A 22,818-nucleotide genomic window follows, 5' to 3' on the forward strand; every position below is an offset into this window, starting at 1 on the left:
AAAATCCAACAGGTGGCGAGCGCGCTCCACCGTGGTTTTTCATATTGCAAATGCAACACAAGTCAACATCCAAAAGCAAAATTTTGAAAAAGTTTTAAAAAAATCAAAAACCTAGCAACCCCTTAAAAAAGTGCTTTCTGGACCATCTTTCGAAATTCTTTTGATTTCTTTTGTCAATTACACATGTGTAAGAACTGTATGAATATACTTTTGTCCAATTTTATTATCATATTTTTATTTTTATTTTTTTTACTTGTGCATAAGGCATATGTTTTGTCCATTTGCAATATGATTTCATAGGAAGTCAAAAGTCGAAAATGTGAACTTTTTTTCAAAAACGTATCACCCCCTTAAAAAAGTGCTTTCTGGACCGTTTTTCGAAATTCTTTCAGTTTTTGTCAATTAATCATGTGTAAGAACTGTAGAATATACTTTTGTCAACTTTTATTATCATATATATATATTTTTTAAACTTGTGCATAAGGCGTATGTTTTGTCCATTTGCAATATGATTTCATAGGAAGTCAAAAGTCAAAGTCAAAAGTCACTTTTTTTGGGGCCAAATGCCATAAGAAATTTGACGTGCTCAAAAATCCTGCAGAAATGCAAATGCAAATGTACGTGCATTTGCAATATGTTTCAATGGGCATGTACCATCACGAATTTGGCATGCTTAAAAATCCTGCAGGAAAGCGAAATTGACTGGCCCGATGAACTCTGGATAGCTGGGCAGTAATAGTTGTTCCTTTCCATCGCTCGTTAGGGTTGATTTCAGAATGTCACTTTGGTGGTACCTCACTGTTAAACATATTGCAAATGGACAATAGTCACCAGCATGACACCGTCCATCAGTCAATTAGATATCATTCTGACACCAAACTGATACAAACCAAACCCACTTTTTCCAACACATTTAGTAGCCAACTATCACATACTTCAGAGCTGGCCCATAATTCACAACGTCTTCTGTTCAAACCATAATAAAAACCTAAAACACGTAGTTACGTTTTAGCTGCGGGTCCAGTCCTGACATTATGTGTAGGCCTATGTGAGGCGACCCCGAATCCCCAGTTTTGGCTCGATAGGTCATTTGGTGCCCGAGCAAGACCCTAATTGGTGCTGAAAATCCACTTTTTTCCATGCCTTGCTACGGGGTCCTTGAATGAGCAATCGGACAGAAACGTTGGGTCCGTCTATATGGGCCAAGGCGGTCGTAATGCACCTAGTCTTGCGACTCGGGGACATTTCTAAATGTCGTCATTTTCGTGATGCAAAAATGAATTGAAGTTATTCCAAATGTACAAGGCTGTTTCTCGGTCCGAGAACCTTCTAGAGCCACGTAACTCACCACGCACTATCGACCTGAGGTCTAGAACATGATTCCAAAGTTTCAGAACTCTAGGTCTGACGGTTCTTTAATAGTTCGAACAAAGTTAACTGATGCAGGCAGTGTATGTCTCTACGCACCCCAATGTGTCCCTCATTCCAAACTGTGTGTGTGTGATTTAGTTTTTCTTTGAAATTGTATGGGGAAAATGACTGATTTACAGTTCATGTGGGTTCTGACTTTTTTAACCCTTCGAAACAGCCCCTGTGACACCAATTATGGCACTTACGGTTGGCACAGTAAGCTATAAGTCAACACATATCCTCATTGGGGTATGCTTTTACAGAATCCTGAGTTTTAAGTCTTTACGTTAAGAACTGACTGATTTACACAGGGTTGAATGCACTATTTCTATCATAGATATTCACTTTTAGGATGATTTTAACCACTTCCGGTTAGTCCAGGAAGCTTAGAATCGACACAGGTAGACCTCATAGTGGCCTGATGGACTGTCACCGAAGACAGGTTCATACGGCATTCATAACCCACATAGGCTTCAGGTTGAATTTAGGGGTGCAGGCAATGTATTCCTATGGGGAGAGAAGTCAATGCAAACTGTTTGATGTAAACACCTTCTTTTAACTGTTAAGGAATAATGCCACACGGTCAAGGTTAGGCTTGCACGGATCAGGAGGACCTCATGAACGTACCTGAGGTCGAATTGTGCTTCTCACCCTAACGGTTCTCTCACTGTCACCCAAAAGCAAATGACGTTGGGGGGCAGGCTTCATTTTGGGCCTACTTTTCTCATGGTCGCTGCGCTTAGACCGAGCGAGCTACGGTCAAGCGGGATATCTTGTTGAACTCGGCACGGCCTAGAGATTATGGTAATGCCATTGCCTGCTCTCTGTGTCTTTAAGCACCACACTTTGTCACTCCATCCTTGCTGTGTGTGTGTGTGAGAGCTTTTCTTTGACATCTCTGTTGGGAGAAATGACTGATTTACAGTTCAGGAGGGTTACCTAGTCACACATATGAAGTTTTGGAAAGACGTGACTTTTTTAACCCTTCGAAACAGACACTGTGACCCAATTAAAGGCCCTTACGGTTGGCACAGGAAGCTATAAGTAAACACATATATTTCATAGGGTATGCTCTTACAGAATCCTGAGTTTAAAGTCTTTATGTTAAGAATTGACTGATCTACACAGGTTTGAATACAGTGATTTTCATAATGACAGGTTATGTGTTTCAAAACACTTTCAGGGTGAATTTAATCACTTCCGGTTGCTCCAGGAAGCTTAGAATCAACACAGGTAGACCTCATAGTGGCCTGATGGATTGTCATCGAAGACAGGTTCATACGGCATTCATAACCCACATAGGCTAAGTGACCCCAAAATGTTGAACGGTAGTGTATATGTATATATATTAAATATGAATCTATACAGAGTAAAGTACATGGTTAACTTCAACACTTGTAATATATAATATCCAAGCCTAACAAATAGAGATGATTAATGTAACAAATCCTATAACGCTCTTCATCTCTCTCCATCTACCTGGGTGCTCTTGGGCCCACAGAAGCTCAGCAGCTCCCCTAACTGCCCCCCCTGCTGGACCTCCTCTTTGACCGAACATGGCTGGGTCGTCACAATCCTCTCCTTCACCACCGCAACCACCTCCCTGGACTTCTCACAGGTCTGCTGGATCCCACAGTGGGACATGTCCAAAATCCTGAAGGAGAGACAAATAAATCAGAGAGTTGTCCTTTGATGAGGTCAAAGATGATTCAAATCTATTATTTTTCTTGGCTGATAATAATGTATTCTGGAGAAATCCAGTCTGTTTGTGCCAACATTCCACTCCTTGCCACTCCTCATTGTGCCAAACATGACGAACAGTGACAAGGAGTGTAATGTTAGCACAGACAGACTGGATTTCTCCAGGTTACTTCTACAGCTGTATTCAGATTCATTAAGACATTTACTGGTCTTATAAATCTATTTTTTTAAACTATAGCTACAACCTCAAAAATGTTTAAGGTTTTGTTGAAGGTCAATGTTGATGTATTTATTATTTTTGATTTGTATTCGTATTCCCCAGTCAGTCCATATGGTGTTGGGTAGTCAGACTACAGTCAGCCCATATGGTGTTGGGTAGTCAGACTACAGTCAGCCCATATGGTGTTGGGTAGTCAGACTACAGTCAGTCCATATGGTGTTGGGTAGTCAGACTACAGTCAGCCCATATGGTGTTGGGCAGTTATAATACAGTCAGTCCATATGGTGTTGGGTAGTCAGACTACAGTCAGCCCATATGGTGTTGGGTAGTCAGACTACAGTCAGCCCATATGGTGTTGGGCAGTTATAATACAGTCAGTCCATATGGTGTTGGGTAGTCAGACTACAGTCAGCCCATATGGTGTTGGGCAGTTATAATACAGTCAGTCCATATGGTGTTGGGTAGTCAGACTACAGTCAGCCCATATGGTGTTGGGTAGTCAGACTACAGTCAGCCCACATGGTGTTGGGTAGTCAGACTACAGTCAGCCCATATGGTGTTGGGTAGTCAGACTACAGTCAGTCCATATGGTGTTGGGTAGTCAGAATACAGTCAGTCCATATGGTGTTGGGTAGTCAGACTACAGTCAGCCCATATGGTGTTGGGTGGTCAGACTACAGTCAGTCCATATGGTGTTGGGTAGTCAGAATACTGTCAGCCCACATGGTGTTTTGGGCAGTTAGAATACAGTCAGCCCATATGGTGTTGGGTAGTCTGAATACAGTCAGCCCACATGGTGTTGGGCAGTTATAATACAGTCAGCCCATATGGTGTTGGGCAGTTATACTACAGTTAGCCCATATGGTGTTGGGTAGATAGATAACAGTCAGCCCATATGGGTAGTTAGAATACAGTTAGCCCATATGGTGTTGGGCAGTTAGGTTACAGTCAGCCCATATGGGTAGTTAGAATACGTACAGGTGAACTGAGTGTCCTTAGCTTAATGATGAGCTTTGAGGGCACTACGGTGTTGAACCCTGAGCTGTAGTCAATGAATAGCATTCTCTTTTTTAAAACTTTTTTTACCCCCTTTTTCTCCCCAATTGGTAGTAGTTTCTCATGTCTCATCGCTGCAACTCCCGTACGGACTCGGGAGAGGCGAAGGTCGAGAGCCATGCGTCCTCCGAAACACAACCCAACCTAACCGCACTGCTTCTTTGCGCCCGGCCCGCCACAGGAGTCGCTAGTGCGCGGTGGATATCAAGGATATCAAGGATATGGTTTGTTGGAGGGCATAGCGGGAAATCTTCTAAGGTTCTGGGTTAGAGTCCCGCTCCTTGAAAGCGGCAGCTCTAGCCTTTAGCTCAGTGCGGATGTTGCCTGTAATCCATGGCTTCTGGTTGGGGTATGTACGTACAGTCACTGTGGGGACGACGTCATCAATGCACTTATTGATGAAGCCAATGACTGATGTGGTGTACTCCTCAATGCCATCGGAATAATCCCTGAACATATTACAGTCTGTGCTAGCAGAACAGTCCTGTAGCTTAGCATCTGCTTCATCTGACCAATTATTTTATAAACCGAGTCACTGGTGCTTCCTGCTTTGATTTTTGCTTGTAAGCAGGAATCAGGAGGAGAGAATTATGGTCGGTTTGCAAAATGGAGGGCAAGGGAGAGCTTTGTGCACTGCTAGCCGAACTGCTTCTTGACACAACGCACATCCAACTCGGATCCAACCCGGTCGTCCCCACATCTCTGTGTGTGGAGTAAAAGTGGTCTTGAGTTTTTTTCCCCCTCTGGTTGCACTTTAACATGCTGATAGAAATGAGGTAAAACAGATTTAAGTTTCCCTGCATTAAAGTCTCCGGCCACTAGGACCGCTGCCTCTGGATGAATGGTTTCCTGTTTGCTTATGGCGGAATACAGCTCATTGAGTGTGGTCTTAGTGCCAGCATCGGTCTGTGGTGGTATGTAGACAGCTACGAAAAATACAAATGAAAACTCTCTAGGTAGATAGTGTGGTCTACAACTTATCATGAGATACTCTACCTCAGGTGAGCAAAACCTCGAGACTTCCTTAGATATCGTGCACCAGCGGATGCCACTGTTGTTTACAAATATGCATAGCCCACCAGCCCTTGTCTTACCAGACGCCCCTGTCTATCCTGCCGATACAGTGTATAACCAGCCTCCTCCTGTATGTTGATTATGTCGTCTTTTAGCCACGACTCCGTGAAGCATAAGATATTACAGTTTTGAATGTCCTGTTGGTAGTTCAATCTTCCTCGTAGGTCATCGATTTTATTTTCAAATGATTGCACGTTAGCTAGTAGAACGGAAGGCAGTTGGGGTTTTATTTGATCACCTACAAATCCTCAGAAGGCAGCCCGACCTCTGACCCCATTTTCTCTGTCTTCTCTTCACGCAGATTACGGGGATTTGGGCCTGTTCCCGGAAAGCAGTATGTCCTTCACATCGAGCTCATCGCACTCATTGAAGGAAAAAAAGCTTCCAGCTCGTGGTGGTGAGTAATCACTGCTTTGTTGTACAGAAGTTATTTTCAGTCACAAGAGACGGTAGCAGCAACATTAAGTACAAATAAGTTACAAACAATGCAAAAACCGAGCAAAAAAACACAATTGTTCAGGAGCACGAAATATGTCAATTTTAAATTAAATAGATCCTCTCTCTAATCCTGAGAGTGATCTTCCTTGCAATTGCTCGAATAAACCTCATTGCTGATAAATGAGTTCTGCCTTATTCCTAGACTTAGTTTTCCTCAACACCGTCATATGCATTCGGAAAGTATTCAGACCCCTTCACTTTTTACACATTTTGTTACGTTACAGCCTTATTATACAATGGATTAAATAGATTTTCTTCCTCAGCAATCTGCACACAATACCCCATAATGACGAAGCGAACAGGTAGACATTTTTGCAAATGTATTAACATAAGTTTGTTAAAAAAGTTTGAAATATCCAATAAATGTCGTTCCACTTCATGATTGTGTCCCACTTGTTGTTGATTCTTCACCAAAAAATACAGTTTTATATCTTTATGTTTGAAGCCTGAAATGTGGCAAAAAGTCGCAAAGTTCAAGGGGGCCGAATACTTTCGCAAGGCACTGTACGTACACCGAGATGCTTCTACGAACTAAACTGTGCTATGTTGAATTACATGTAAGAACCACCCAATACTGCTTCACTGACATGAGGATGACAACACATCAAACCACATTATCCTTCCCTGCAACTTGGCATGTACCAAGGACATAACAATGGACGACAGCCAATTCCCTGCTCTTAAACACAAAACAATACAGGCATGTTGATCCTTGAGTTCTAACTGCTTCTAGTGAAGTTATTTTCTCATCAAATAAAACAGAAGTGAAGAGCAGGAATGTAAGAGTGGAACAGGACAGTTTCCCAGTAAGGGGTTAAAGACAATCCTATGATTATGTAATTAATTCTTAGCTAATGCATTTAAGACATTATCGTATATCATTCTTAAGCAAGCTAATTAGCTTATATTTGTTTAATTCTTTTTTTTTTTTAGAAAGAGATGTTGAAAATGGGCATGGATTGATTCAATTGATTTAACCAACCCAAATACGTATAGCTACACTCTTAGAAAAAGGGTTCCAAAAGGGTTCTTTGCATAGGGTTCTACCAAGAGCCGTTTTCATCTGAAGAATCCTTTTTGGAAAATGATGGTTATTTAAGGTAAAAGATTCTACCTAGAACTTTTTATATCCTGCAAACCATTTTTGGAAGAAAGGGTTATTTGATAATTATTTGGAAGGAAAGAAGGGTTCTTCTACACAGAACCCTTCTGAATCTGAATAAGCTTTTTATTGTACCTTTATTGGAAACCACATACATGAGAACCTTACAGTGACATGCTAGCGGCTAGTCCACTGTTACAGCACAGTGTACAGTGGTAGAGAGAAACCTACATAGAATTCACATAGAAACCTGCTATTTTATACAATGCATTGTGATTGTGGACTGGTTGGCATAGTTGGTTCCAGCTGTAATAGGACGCTACTGTATTTAATCAAACTAGGAAACAAACTGTGGGTGTATTTGGAATGCAGTTCCTGTGTCATTGTGAGAAGGGGGTGTGGCAAAGACACTCCTCTTATAGGCTTGTGACTGACACATCCCCTTCAGAGATTTAGCACTGACTGAGTCCCAAGGACCTGGAGGAAGAAACGGTGAGAACCTGGTAGCTATAGAAGCTCTTGCAGATTACGTCAACAGAGATATGAAATACTGCTCTTCAGGATACACTGGATAAATATATTATGGGATAGAAAATGTCACATTTCATGCTTTGAGTGAAATGTAGTTTACAGTAGTTTGAATTGATGCTATTGAGAAGGCTTGCTTGGACTTGCATTTATTACTTTTTGTCTTTGTCCTTTCTGTTTGTCCTCAGCCTGAGACACCATTCTCAACCATCTCCTCATCTGTCTCCTTGACCTCTTTGGACTTATAGCTATGGCTACGTTTGCCTCAGCAACAGAAAACTTTGTGAAGAACGTGGATTCTGATGGCAACCTGATACCTGTGTCCTCCCTGAACAACTGTGGCAAGTTGAACCCTCTCTCACTGGTTCTCAAACAGTCACCTTTCTTTATGAAAACCAAATACACGCCTACTAAGTTGACCCTCGATGATGTGTTTACCAAAAATACACCCTTAAATCCAGGTAAACTCCTGATGCCTCATTTCTAACCGTATGTTTCACAGTAAATATCAGCGTGCGACATTTCTTAAAATACGTACACATGAAAATATTGAGAATTATAAACTTAGCGCATGTCACTTCCTAAAACTGTGCTCATGAATGAGCATTAAAGTCGAAATCACACAAACGTTTATTTCTCATAATGGAAATAGAATGCATATGAGTGAATGTGAGAAAACAGACGGTTTACAAGCATGAATGGTGGGTGTCATAAGATGTCAAATTAGAAAGGAAGTCTATTTTTCTCACGTCTATGTGGAGCAATGCCGGTCAAATTAGAGGATAAATTGCCAGAAAATAGACTGATTGTACATTGTTATGTCTGGAATTTTGTAATGTGTAGTTAAAAGCGCCAATGCTGATAAGTTTAACTATCAGTGCCAATACTATGTATAGGCTAGGGCTAATGATAAACGGTGTAGCAATGCATGAATGCAACAAAATCCTATTCATTAACAACTGGATTGTGTTTCAGAATTATATATCAGCTGTCAATGTCATTTCTTTACAGTAGGCTATCACAATAGTAGCTTAATAAAGCCGAGTTGATTGATAAAGTATTTTCATAAACATATAACATACCGTCAAATGTAACAGTTGAACAGACAGATTATATTTTACAGTGAAGCATTGAGTTCAAAAATTCTGCTGACAGGTCCAAAACTATTTGCCATTGTTTTTTGTAATTTGAGTAATTTAGCAGACAATCTTATCCAGAGCAGCTTACAGGAGCAATTAGGTTTAAGTACCTTGCTCAAGGGCACAGATAGATTTTTCACCTGGTTGGTTCTTGGATTTGAACCAGTGACCTTTCTGTTACTGGCCCAATGCTCCTAACCCCTAGGATACCTGTCGCCCAGAAACTGGCACAGTCCTTTGGTCGAATACGGCAATAATTATTACAAAATATGAAAACATTCTGTCAACACCTCCAAAAACATCTGATCAAATTTTCCGTGGCTCACTGCTGTTGTCTAATTCCAATATTCTCCAAATGATACAGCATTATTGTCACCATAAAATGTGAATAGAGGGCGTGCTTTCCAGGCAGAGTTATAATGCCTGTTCACTCACACAAAGTTTTTAAACGGGTCTGATGTATAACGGGAACTGTGAATGTATGGTGTCTGCCAAGTTTTTAAATCTCTATTTTTAACCATAGATAGGCCTACATATTTTTTTTCAGAAATTGCACACGCAGCAAATATTTTGTGTGAAATTGATGCAATTGCTACCAAATGGGCCTCATTTATAACTATTGCGTAAATGTCACACTAAATATCCTCTTTGCACCATTTCTGAAAATAATACTATGTATACAAATATAGATATTTATAAACTTGACACAAGCAGATATGCATGTTTCCCATTATAAATCAGACCTGTAGTAAAACTCTGCTTGGAAAAGTCCTCCATTCACCTTTTATGGTGACAATAACGCGGTATAATTTGGAACTATTGGAATTAGGCAACAGCAGTTTCTAAAACTTCCATTCTTTCCATTCTGCCAATGGTAAATGGTGATGGACCTGTCAGCAGAGCATTTCAATTCAACATGTCTTGCATTGACTGGACTACCTGCTAATTCTGAGACATTGTAAAGGAGAACAAATCAAAGAAAATACACAGCAGTTTCCTCACAGTGCTAGCATATATACTTCAATGGAAAATATCAATCACCTGTTTTAAAAAAAAAAATTGACCCCTTTTTCTCCCCAATTTCGTGGTATCCAATTGTTGTAGTAGCTACTATCTTGTCTCATTGCTACCCGATACACTACCCAACCCAACCAGCCGCACTGCTTCTTAACACAGCGCGCACCCAACCCGGAAGCCAGCCGCACCAATGTGTCGGAGGCTACCTTGGTTAGCGCGCACTGCGCCTGGCCCGCCACAGGAGTCGCTGGTGCATGAGACAAGGACATCCCTACCGACCAAGCCCTCCCTAACCCGGACGACGCTAGGCTAATTGTGCGTCGCCCCACGTTACGACAGAGCCTGGGCACGAACCCAGGGACTCTGATGGCACAGCTGCCGCTGCAGTACAGCAGTACAGCACCCTTAACCGGGAGGCTCAATCACCTGTTAAATTCAGCTGTGTAGCCTACTATAAACTGCACTGCCTATGTGATTGCATAGCCTACAGCAAAACTTGAAATAAATAGCCTATCTATTTACTAGGCTACTAGGCCAAATTAAATGAGAGATGCGAATGCTAATTTGATGTATGGCTCCTTCAGATACATGAACCCATTACAGCCAGAGAAGGTGAGGAATGTAGTCTGCCATCACGATCATCATAAAATAAATAGGAAATAGATTTCTGTGTCTATTTATACAGTATTAGATTCCAAAAATAAAACACAGATTTTCACTCTTCTCACTAACGGCACATGGCTCCTTTACAATACTTCAACCCCTAGATAGATATTGTGTGTACGTGTGGTCTAAAGTTTGCAGGAAGCAAGTTCAGTTTTTATAAAAGCAAACTTTTGTTGTATATTTAAGTTTATAAATCAGTCCATTTGATTTATAACAGGAAACATGAGTATGTGTGGCATGCGCCAAGTTCATAAATGGCAATATTTGTATAGGTACATATTATTTGGATGTGTCTGTTATAGATATGTGATGGATGTGTCTGTTATAGATATGTGATGGATGTGTCTGTTATAGATATGTGATGGATGTGTCTGTTATAGATATGTGATGGATGTGTCTGTTATAGATATGTGATGGATGTGTCTGTTATAGATATGTGATGGATGTGTCTGTTATAGATATGTGATGGATGTGTCTGTTATAGATATGTGATGGATGTGTCTGCTATAGATATGTGATGGATGTGTCTGTTATAGATACAGTGCCTTGCGAAAGTATTCGGCCCCCTTGAACTTTGCGACCTTTTGCCACATTTCAGGCTTCAAACATAAAGGTATAAAACTGTATTTTTTTGTGAAGAATCAACAACAAGTGGGACACAATCATGAAGTGGAACGACATTTATTGGATATTTCAAACTTTTTGAACAAATCAAAAACTGAAAAATTGGGCGTGCAAAATTATTCAGCCCCTTTACTTTCAGTGCAGCAAACTCTCTCCAGAAGTTCAGTGAGGATCTCTGAATGATCCAATGTTGACCTAAATGACTAATGATGATAAATACAATCCACCTGTGTGTAATCAAGTCTCCGTATGAAAGCACCTGCACTGTGATAGTCTCAGAGGTCCGTTAAAAGCGCAGAGAGCATCATGAAGAACAAGGAACACACCAGGCAGGTCCGAGATACTGTTGTGAAGATGTTTAAAGCCGGATTTGGATACAAAAATATTTCCCAAGCTTTAAACATCCCAAGGAGCACTGTGCAAGCGATAATATTGAAATGGAAGGAGTATCAGACCACTGCAAATCTACCAAGACCTGGCCGTCCCTCTAAACTTTCAGCTCATACAAGGAGAAGACTGATCAGAGATGCAGCCAAGAGGCCCATGATCACTCTGGATGAACTGCAGAGATCTACAGCTGAGGTGGGAGACTCTGTCCATAGGACAACAATCAGTCGTATATTGCACAAATCTTCCCTTTATGGAAGAGTGGCAAGAAGAAAGCCATTTCTTAAAGATATCCATAAAAAGTGTTGTTTAAAGTTTGCCACAAGCCACCAGGGAGACACACCAAACATGTGGAAGAAGGTGCTCTGGTCAGATGAAACCAAAATTGAACTTTTTGGCAACAATGCAAAACGTTATGTTTGGCGTAAAAGCAACACAGCTCATCACCCTGAACACACCATCCCCACTGTCAAACATGGTGGTGGCAGCATCATGGTTTGGGCCTGCTTTTCTTCAGCAGGGACAGGGAAGATGGTTAAAATTGATGGGAAGATGGATGGAGCCAAATACAGGACCATTCTGGAAGAAAACCTGATGGAGTCTGCAAAAGACCTGAGACTGGGACAGAGATTTGTCTTCCAACAAGACAATGATCCAAAACATAAAGCATAATCTACAATGGAATGGTTCAAAAATAAACATATCCAGGTGTTAGAATGGCCAAGTCAAAGTCCATACCTGAATCCAATCGAGAATCTGTGGAAAGAACTGAAAACTGCTGTTTTGCAAGGAGGAATGGGAAAAAATGTCAGTCTCTCGATGTGCAAAACTGATAGAGACATACCCCAAGCGACTTACAGCTGTAATCGCAGCACAAGGTGGCGCTACAAAGTATTAACTTAAGGGGGCTGAATAATTTTGCACGCCCAATTTTTCAGTTTTTGATTTGTTAAAAAAGTTTGAAATATCCAATAAATGTCGTTCCACTTCATGATTGTGTCCCACTTGTTGTTGATTCTTCACAAAAAATACAGTTTAATATCTTTATGTTTGAAGCCTGAAATGTGGCAAAAGGTCGCAAAGTTCAAGGGGGCCGAATACTTTCGCAAGGCACTGTATGTGATGTGGTATAATAGCATAGAGTCCATTCAAATGTTGAACTTTCCCTCAGCTGTCAAGGAGTCTGAATTTGTGGACTACAGTGCGACATTTAGTGACAGCCGAGATGCCAGCGTAGACGTGGAGACAAAATTGGCGGCAGATGCAGTTAATGTAAACTTTAACATGGGGGCAAAACACGCCTCCACACACAAGTCGTCCCTTGGCAAACTGAAGAAAGAAGAGGTTGACCTGAAGTGGTTACAAAACAACTCAAAACACAAGTAAGCTACCCTTTTATATAGAGTCATAAAGTAGATCAGAGTCAATGGTTAGACATCAGAATGGGGAAGAGGAAGTTTGAAAGGAAAGTTACAAGTGGGTCTTTGTCCATGTGTAAACACACACTATGATCAGTGAAACATGCTAAAACATTTGTAACATAATGTGACTGTGCCCCTGGGAGTTGAAGTGAACAACATAACTCACACAAAATTCCAGCTAAAAGCGGAAACAATCAATTTGATGCGAGTCAACTTCATGCCATTTCCAAAACCTTGTATTTCTGTCGAGCGAGAGACAGTTTCAGGGACTTAAAAAAAAACTTACCGGCACCCCTAATGGAGAAAGTTCCAGATTTTGTCTAAATTGATTCAACGGCAGTTAACCTAGAGGTTAAGAGAGCTGGGCCAGTAACTGAAAGGTCACTGGTTAGAACCCCCAGAATCCACCCAAGGTGGAAAAATCTGCTGTTCTCTTGAACAAGGCAGGTAACAACCCAAAAACACATGCTCCCCGGAGACCGATGACTTGAACGTCGATTCAGGCAGCTACCCGTAACTCTCTGATTCAGAGTTGTTGGGTTAAATGCAGAAGAAACATTTAGTTGAATGCATTCAGTTGTGCAACTGATTAAGTATCCCCGTTGCATCATTTATTTGTGTCTCTCCTGCAGGCTTCTGGACATGTCCCACTATCTGATCCAGGAGGCCCGTAATAGTAGGTCTGTGTTTGGGGTGGTGATGGAGAGGATTGTGACGAGTGAGCCGTGCTCGATAAGAGTAAAGAAGCATCAGGCTGGAAAATGTGGTGCTGGAGGGAAGGTCACTGGAGTCCCGGTAGGTGTGAGAACAAGAGTAACCAGCCAGCCAGCACTTCTCAAATAACTGGTGACTGAGGCAGCACACCACTGCAGGCAAGCTGATATCCAACCCATGTGTCGGTAGCCGACATGGTGGTATGACGATATCCAAATCACGATAGCGCATCACAGATTTAAAGTGGAAGTCAATTAAGTCCATTTTTGTTGTAGAAACATAAATGGTTTGTTTCTGATTAACTCTAGTTTTTGGTTTATTTACAGGTGTCTGTAAAGGCGAAAGGCAAAGTACAAGAAGTCAAAGATGTGTTCCTGGAGATTCCTAAAAACACTGTCATTGCCTACAGCATTGATGAGATCATGGTCCAACTCGATGGACACTTTGGTGAGGGAGTAGTTCATTAAAATAACTTGGATTCTTTGGTTTTCACTTTGGTATACCTTCATCGATCTACTAGTACAAAGCCACTCTATCCTTCAATGTGCTTATCCAGTACACTATCCAGTCTGTCTGGGGTTATAACTGGTTATATTCTATTACAGACACATTAATGTACACTGTTAAATTATATGTGAGCTAAACATAAACAAAATATATAATATATACACTGAGTGTACAAAACATTAACCTCTTACAGGTAGGCGAGACGCTAACGTCTCCACTGGCCAATTGCTGGGGGAAATGCAGAGCGCCAGATTCAAAAGATTCAAATAAAATGCTATAAAATTCAAACTTTCATTAAATCACACATGTAAGATACTCAATTAAAGCTACACTCGTTGTGAATCCAGCCAACATGTCAGATTCTAAAAATGCTTTTCGGCAAAAGCATAAGAAGCTATTATCTGATAGCCTGCACCATCTGCACCAGCAGTGAACAAAGGAGCTAGCATATTACAACCCTGCGGGCGCTACACAAAACACTGAAATAAAATATAAAACATGCATTACCTTTGATGAGCTTCTTTTGTTGGCACTCCAATATCTCCCATAAACATCACAATTGGTCCTTTTGTTCGATTAATTCCGTCCATATATATCGGAAATGTCCATTTATAAAGCGCATTTGATACAGAAAAAAACAGCTTACAAAAACGCAACGTCACTACAAAATATTTCAAAAGTTGCCTATAAACTTTGCCAAAATATTTCAAACTACTTTTGTAATACAACGTTAGGTATTTTTAAACGTTAATAATCGATCAAATTGTAGACGGGGCAATCTGTATTCAATACAGGAAAGAAAAGAAACCAGCACTGCTTTTCACATCTTACGCAACTCACAAAAGTGTCCCCAGTTCCGAGTTGGTCTACTTCTTCATTGCACAAAGGAATAACCTCAACCAAATTCCAAAGACTGGCGACACCTAGTGGAAGCGGTAGGAACTGAAAATAGGTTCCTATGAAATATCCCATGGCAAAGACCATATAGGGAACAGAGAGAGGAAAAAAAAATCTGAACAGTTAGTCCTCAGAGTTTTGCCTGCTACATAAGTTCTGTTATACTCACAGACATGATTCAACAGTTTTAGAAACTTCAGAGTGTTTTCTATCCAAATCTATGAATAATATGCATATCTTATATTCTTGGCATGAGTAGCAGGAAGTTGAAATTGGGCACGCTATTTATCCAAAAGTGGAAATTCTGCCCCCTAGTTTTATTAAGAACACCTGCTCTTTCCATGACAGGCTGACCAGGTGAATCCAGGTGATGCTATTATCCCTTATTGATGTGAACACTTTCCTAATATTGAGTCTTTGCCCTCATAACAGCCTCAATTCGTTCAGGGCATGGACTCTACAAGGTGTCGAAAGCATTCCACAGGGATGTTGATCCATGTTGATGTCAATGCTTCCCACAGCTGTGTCAAGTTGGCTGGATATCCTTTGAGCGGGAAATACCCAGCAGCATTGCAGTTCTTGACATAAACGACGTGGGCCTGGCACCTACTACCATACCCCGTTCAAAGGCGCTTAAATATTTTGTCTTGCACATTCACCCTCTGAATGGCACACATACATAATCCATGTCTCAATTTCCTCAAGGGTAGAACATCCTTCTTTAACCTGTCTCCTCCCCTTCAGCTACACTGATGAAGTGGATTTAACAAGTAACATCAATAAGGGATCGTATCTTTCACCTGGTCAGTTTGTGTTGATGGGTTCTGACTTTTCTAAATATTGTTAATTTCAGGTATCCTATTGAAATATTGAGTGCCATGGTCTGTTTCTAAACCAGAAGTTAATGCTTATTACCGGGGTGGCAGGATAGCCTAGTGGTTAGAGTGTTGGACTAGTAACCGGAAGGTTGCAAGTTCAAAAACCCCTGAACAGGCAGTTAACCCACTGTTCCTAGGCTGTCATTGAAAATAAGAATTTGTTCTTAACTGGTAAAGGTAAAAATAAAATAAATGAAGCTTGGTTTGTATTGAGTCACTGATAAGGGTGGAGAGATGTGGTTTAGTGAGGAATGGAGGTCAGGTATTTCCGGCATCACTTAATTTCATACAGCCTTGCTAGTCCAGGAGATAAATCAAAGGCTATAACACAATTAGGATGATAACATTCTGAAGATCAGGAAATAAACTATACAAAGTCCTAGTGTACAAGTGTAGATTCAAGTTCACTGGTACATCATTGGTCTAAGACTGTAATCTAACCCTGCTGTGTTCACTGGTTACAGTACATCACTGGTCTAAGACTGTAATCTAACCCTGCTGTGTTCACTGGTTACAGTACATCACTGGTCTAAGACTGTAATCTAACCCTGCTGTGTTCACTGGTTACAGTACATCACTGGTCTAAGACTGTAATCTAACCCTGCTGTGTTCACTGGTTACAGTACATCACTGGTCTAAAACCATAATCTAACCCTTCTGTGTTCACTGGTTACAGTACATCATTGGTCTAAGACTGTAATCTAACCCTGCTGTGTTCACTGGTTACAGTACATCACTGGTCTAAAACCATAATCTAACCCTTCTGTGTTCACTGGTTACAGTACATCATTGGTCTAAGACTGTAATCTAACCCTGCTGTGTTCACTGGTTACAGTACATCATTGGTCTAATACCCTGTTCTCTTGGCTATAGAGGTGCGCTCCTTTGGAAAGGGTGGGTTTGAAAGAGCCTGGAACCTTGTAGGTTCATGCAATATGTCCTCGGTGGTGTCGCTCCCAAAGGAATGCCTCCTTCGTCAAGGTAATGATGCCACTGGATTGACAGAGCAGCTGTGTTTCTCCCTTCCCCATTTTCCTTACAGTTGTAGTTTAAATGTATCTGGTGATTTGATTGATGTGGTAATTGTTTGTATACTGTAAGTCTAGTGATGCTGTAGTGAATGTACTGTATGTTGTTATTTGGGTGAAGCAGAAGCCCTAAATGTCAAGCCTATCCTTTAGTTACAATTGCAGCACATTTGTTGTGACTTTTTAAGTAATTCATAGAAAATAACATACTTTGAAATAGTGGCAGTTGAGTCCTGTGATTCTCTCAATCTGGATACAAACTTTGTGTTGTTTACCACTGGGCACAGATGTCAGTCAGTTCAACGTCTAGTTTTGAATGACATTTGATTGAGGCTGTAAACTAACATGAATTCAACAAACACATTCACCATGTCTTTGGATTTAGGTCAAAAGTAGGTTGAAAAAAAGACTACATTCTTTTACCTTGATGATTTCCCCACTTTATTCAACATCACTACGTGTACATGTTTTTGTTGAAAGTGGAAACAATGTTGTTTCAACCTGTTTTTGTTTACAGTCTGTTGTGTGTTGACAGAACTGGCAAAACTGAGGGGTCATTTCCAGGTGCTGTCATCCCTGCCAACAGCTAAACGCTCCTCTCTGCTCCAGCTCCTCAAGACAACCATGGAGGACAGAGAGGCAGTCAGTGTACTGGAGAGTGTGGTGAGGCACTATTACGGATTACAAGCACTTAAAATAAATCAGTGGAGCTTTAGAGAAAAGTCTCTGAGGTACTATACTATCTCTCTCCTCACAGCTGGATCAGATGTTGGTTGATGAGACACCTGACATGGATGATCTTATGGAGGAGACTGAGAAGCAGACAGTCCAGACCATATTGGACCTTTTACATGAGTCTGATGGAACAAATGAGGGCCAGACATACGACGAGCCACCCTCACTGCTCTGTTCCGTCAACCTCATTGTCAGCGCCATGAATGGTGAAATAGAGCAGAATTACATTACATCATCAGTTTATCATTACGTGGATCAATTCTGTTTCAACAACTTTTTGGATAATGACGTAACTTAACCTTTGACCCTGTCAACTGCGACACTCTTCCCGTTCCAGTTTCATGTCATGTGTTCACACGGCTCTAAATGAAGAAATGTTCATTAGTAGCACTGGTGCTCCCAACTTAAAAAAGTGTGCATATTTATTTTGTAGAAATGCCAGATGGGTGTCTCTCTGTGTTGGGATCCTGTTGCAGTCCTCCAGTCTTACAGGCCCTGCAGATCCTGGTGAGTTCACACTTCCCCTTTTGCTACACTGGTAAACAAGTCTGTATAGTTCTTCAAAAATACTGTACACTTAGCCTGGTAAACAGGTCTGTATTCAATACTTTACTGTATGTCCCAATCATCCATTTTTTTCTGACTAATCATATCAGATCTTTTTCAGAGCTGATCTGATTGTCTAAACGCAGCCATACAGGCATAATGCAGCAGTATATAATCTTATTCCTGTGCTGCTTGTCCTCCAGGTGCAGCATGTGGCAGCAGGGAGTGGGGAGACCCTCTCTCTGAGAGATGCAGGTCTGGCTGTTCTGACTGAGGAGGAGCTGTATCAGAGGACAGAGCGTCTCTTTGGTCTCTCTGAAGTTACACTGAAGAGAGAGGAGGACACACTGAGGACAGAGATGAAGGACCAGCCTGGATACCTTCCTCTAGTCATGAGTATCACTGTGAAAGGCCTGGCCTCTTTAGTGTAAGGAGGGAGAGAGAGGGAGAGAGACCATGAAACTTGTCAATCCTGTTTGACCCATTCAGTATTTTACTCCTGCGCTAGGTGAGCTGAAGAACTAGTGAACAACAGTGAATGTATCCTTGTAATGTTTTCAGTAAAGTTCAACAAACGATATCAGACGTCCCGACCTCCATTCTTCTAGTCATTAGATAATACAACATAAAGTGGGACATTACAGAGTAAGGGAGGGAGGGGGGGAGGGAGGGAGGGAGGAGGGTGGGGATCCTACATTTGAGCATTGTCAAGTGACCCACATGACAACAACAGAAACAGAATCCTGTTCAAAATAATCATGTCCCAAAAACAAGTCTGTTATTCTTGTAGACTCATTTGAAAGTGTAAACTTTCTCACATTACTGTGCTACCAGGTTCAAAAAGTATAAGAGGAAGTCCAGCACCGTGGTAATCTTGATGTCTAGAGAACCAGTGTGATTAAGTTGTTATTAATGATTCATTTTAATATTGATTCTTTACTCAAAGATAACATCCCCAATGCTGAATATGAATCTGTGAGATTCAGTGTTTGAACAACAAAGACATTTTGTCATCAGAAACCCTATGCGGTGTGTGTGTGAGTGTGTGTGTGTGGGTGAGAGGGTATGAGTGGGTATATATGTGGGTATGTGTCTATACATATGAATGGGAGAGTGAAGGAGGGTGAATATGAATATATGTAGGAGGGTGGGAGAGAATGGGTGTGTGGAGGACTAAGCTATATGTTGTGTGTGAATGAAGGAGAATGGATGAGGAAGTAGAGGGGAGGTGGTGATAAACTGGGTCTGGTGGGTAAGAGGGTAAGGATGGAAGGGTGGGACAAGCTTGGCTTGGGGAGGCAAGGGGGAGTAATGATGGGAGATGGGGTTAAGCATGGCTTTGGTGGGGTTAAGGGGGGAGAACAGGGAGGGGGGGTCGAGAGGGATGGATATTGTTAGAGAGAGAGAAGGAACAACTTAATTCTACTACGATGTCATTGCATTTCTTTATGACTTGTAAAACCGTTACAACATGAATAAGTGTTCAGGACAGATTAGGAAAGGATGTCGAATCATTATTATTCCTTGTTTGTCATTACAACTAAGATGTAATGGTGGTTATTGGTGAGAATGAAGAGGGGCTATATCCAGGGGATTGGGATGGGGTTACTGGGAGGGCATTAGATACTTCTCTGAGGAGAGAGGGGCTATATCCAGGGGATTGGGATGGGGTGACTGGGAGGGCATTAGACACTTCTCTGAGGAGAGAGGGGCTATATCCAGGGGATTGGGATGGGGTGACTGGGAGGGCATTAGATACTTCTCTGAGGAGAGAGGGGTTATATCCAGGGGATTTGGATGGGGTGACTGGGAGGGCATTAGATACTTCTCTGAAGTGTGTGTGGGGCCTCCACTCATCCCATTTCAGTCTCTCAGAGGACCCACTCACCCCAAGCAGTCCCACACCAGCCACTATACTTTCATTTACATTTATAAGGTAATACAAGCTGATAACAATACTTAAGTGGAAGACTTTCTTTAAATGTATGTACAGTGTATCAACAGTTTTTTGTTGTCGGTACATTCGGAGAGGCATACAAAGGCATAGTACTTCAAGTACAAAGAGATACTTTGGTTTGTTATGTATTTATTTGTTATGTATTTCTTTGCCCACATGCTCTATATACAGTAGATGTATGCATGTATAGATGCTCTTCAGTGCATTCTGAAAGTATTCAGACCCCCTGACTTTTTCCTAATTTTGCTACGTTAGCCTTATTCTAAAATGGATTAAATAAAAAAATCTAAACACAATACCCCATAATGAGAAAGAAAAACAGGTTTTATTTTTATTTTAGCAAATGTATAAAAAATGAAAAACCGAAATACCTTATTTATATGAGTATTCAGACCCTTTGCTATGAGGCTCGAAATTGGGCTTAGGCGCATCCTGTTTCCATTGATCACCTGTGGTCAATTCAACTGTTTGGACATGATTTGGAAAGGCACACATCTGTCTATATAAGGTCCCACAGTTCAACAGTGAATGTCAGAGCAAAAACCAAGCCAGGAATTGTCCGTAGAGCTTCGAGACAGGATTGTGTAGAGGCACAGATCTGGGGAAGGGTACCAAAACATTTCTGAGGGCATTGAACGTCTCCAAGAACACAGTGGCCTCCATCATTCTTATATGAAAGAAGTTTGGAAACACCAAGACTCTTCCTTAAAACTAGCCTCCCGGAGAAACTGAGCAATCGGGGGAGAAGGGCCTTGGTCAGGGAGGTGACCAAGAACCTGATGGTCACTCTGACAGAGCTCCAGAGTTCCTCTGTGGAGATGGGAGAACCTTCCAGAAGGACAACCGTCTCTGCAGCACTCCACCAATCAGGCCTTTATGGTAGAGTTGCCAGGAGGAAGCCACTCCTCAGTAAAAGGCACATGACAGCCCACTTGGATTTTGCCAAAAGGCACCTAAAGGACTCTGACCATGATAAACAAGGTTCTCTGATCTGATGAAACCAAGATTGAACTCTTTGGCCTGAATGCCAAGCTTCTCGTTTGGAGAAAACCTGGCACCATCCTGTGGGGATGTTTTTCAGCGGCAGGGACTGGGAGACTAGTCCGGATCGAGGGAAAGATGAACGGAGCAAAGTACAGAGAGATCCTTGATGAAAACCTGCTCCAGAGTGCTCAGGACCTCAGAATGGGGTGAAGGTTCACCTTCTAAGAGGACAAGGACCCTAAGCAAACAGCCAAGACAACGCAGGTGTGGCTTCGGGACAAGTCTCTGAATGTCTTTGAGTGGCCCAGCCAGAGCCCGGACTTGAACCCGATCGAACAACCCTGGACAGAGCTGGAGTGGATCTGCAGAGAAGAATGGAAGGCTTGACTTCGCTATAATCACAATGAAAGGTGCTTCAACAAAGTACTGAGTAAAGGGTCTGTATACTTATGTAAATGTCTTATTTTGAATACATTTGCATTTAGAATACATTTGAAACTTCATGCACAGTGAAGAGTTTGTTGTTTGACTGAGGAGGGTGCAATTTTGGACTGCAATTCCGGGCGTTCCTGCATTTGAGCATTCCTGCATCTGCAGAAACCCCTCTTTATACTTCTGTTGGTCCATATTTAAACCAGGACATGCAGGAGATGGGGGCGCTCCAGTACAGTAGGTACCATGACTTTGGATGTCAACCACCGCCAAACCCCACAGATGAAGGAACCAATGGGATGCTTGAGGGGGGGAGTGCCCACATGGGATGCCCACATGCAGGAACGGCCAAATTTCTAAAATACATATATATTTTATTGATTTCACCTTTATTTAACCAGGTAGGCTAGTTGAGAACAAGTTCTCATTTACATCTGCGACCTGGCCAAGATAAAGCAAAGCAGTGCAACACAAACAACAACACAGAGTTACACATGGAATAAACATTCAGTCAATAACACAATAGAAAAAAAATAATGTGTATATACAGTGTGCAAATGGTGTGTGGAGGTAAGGCAATAAATAGGCCATAGTAGCGAAATAATTACAAGTTAGCAAATTAACACTGGAGTGATAGATGAGCAGATGATGATGTGCAAGTAGAAACACTGGTGTGTAAAAGAGCAGAAAAGTAAATAAAAACAATATGGGGATGAGGTAGGTAGATTGGGTGAGCTATTTACAGATGTGCTATGTACAGTTGCAGCGATCAGTTAGCTGCTCAGATAGCTGATGTTTAATGTTAATGAGGGAAATATAAGTCTCCCAGCTTTAGCGATTTTTGCAATTCGTTCCAGTCATTGGCAGCAGAGAACTGGAAGGAAAAGTGGCCAAAGGAGGTGTTGGCTTTGGGGATGACCAGTGAGATATACCTGCTGGAGAGCGTGCTATTGTGACCAGTGAGCTGAGATAAGGCGGAGCTTTACCTAGCATAAACTTATAGATGACCTGGAGCCAGTGGGTCTGGCGACGAATATGTAGCGAGGGCCAGCCGACTAGAGCATACAGGTCGCATTGGTGGGTTGTATAAGGGGCTTTAGTGACAAAACAGATGGCACTGTGATAGACTGCATCTAGTTTGCTGAGTAGAGTATTGGAAGCTATTTTGTAAATGACATCGCCGAAGTCGAGGATCGGTAGGATAGTCAGTTTTACGAGGGTATGTTTGGCGGCCTGAGTGAAGGAGGCTTTGTTGCGAAATAGGAAGCCAATTCTAGATTGCATTTTGGATTGGAGA

The 22,818-nt window shown here is 41.6% G+C and overlaps 2 protein-coding genes across 4 annotated transcripts in view; both read left to right on the forward strand.

Annotated features, from left to right (window-relative positions):
- Positions 1 to 18,626, forward strand: part of LOC110535127 (gasdermin-E-like) — a 48,351-nt gene extending 29,725 nt beyond the window's left edge. The window contains exon 11 of the mRNA XM_036936659.1: positions 18,479 to 18,626. The gene's annotated coding sequence lies outside the window, so the exon portion shown is untranslated. The remainder of the gene's footprint in view (positions 1 to 18,478) is intronic.
- LOC110535004 (gasdermin-E-like) lies at positions 6,934 to 18,728 on the forward strand. 3 transcript variants are annotated; one of them, XM_036936669.1, is made up of 10 exons: positions 6,934 to 7,553; positions 7,778 to 7,930; positions 12,594 to 12,804; positions 13,476 to 13,638; positions 13,884 to 14,004; positions 16,713 to 16,820; positions 17,403 to 17,530; positions 17,625 to 17,808; positions 18,036 to 18,109; positions 18,352 to 18,728. In XM_036936669.1, the coding sequence occupies exons 2-10, from the start codon at positions 7,840 to 7,842 to the stop codon at positions 18,577 to 18,579; spliced, it is 1,308 nt and encodes a 435-aa protein (XP_036792564.1). In that variant the 5' UTR covers positions 6,934 to 7,553; positions 7,778 to 7,839; the 3' UTR covers positions 18,580 to 18,728. The 3 variants fall into 3 exon arrangements, with proteins under 3 accessions (XP_036792564.1, XP_036792560.1, XP_036792559.1); XM_036936665.1 differs by having other exon boundaries at positions 6,936 to 7,564; positions 7,778 to 8,050; XM_036936664.1 differs by having other exon boundaries at positions 6,937 to 7,553; positions 7,778 to 8,050.
- Positions 18,729 to 22,818: the final 4,090 nt, after the last annotated feature.

Source organism: Oncorhynchus mykiss, chromosome 2, assembly GCF_013265735.2.
Source record: "Oncorhynchus mykiss isolate Arlee chromosome 2, USDA_OmykA_1.1, whole genome shotgun sequence".
NCBI lineage: Eukaryota > Metazoa > Chordata > Actinopteri > Salmoniformes > Salmonidae > Oncorhynchus > Oncorhynchus mykiss.

Bases quoted from the DNA above. Each gene is read 5' to 3' on its own strand.
- LOC110535004 (XM_036936665.1), top strand. From the start codon at position 7,840: ATGGCTACGTTTGCCTCAGCAACAGAAAACTTTGTGAAGAACGTGGAT. The intron at 13,639-13,883 runs GTAGGTGTGAGA...GTTTATTTACAG, and splicing joins GGAAGGTCACTGGAGTCCCG to GTGTCTGTAAAGGCGAAAGG. The intron at 16,821-17,402 runs GTAATGATGCCA...GTGTGTTGACAG, and splicing joins GGAATGCCTCCTTCGTCAAG to AACTGGCAAAACTGAGGGGT.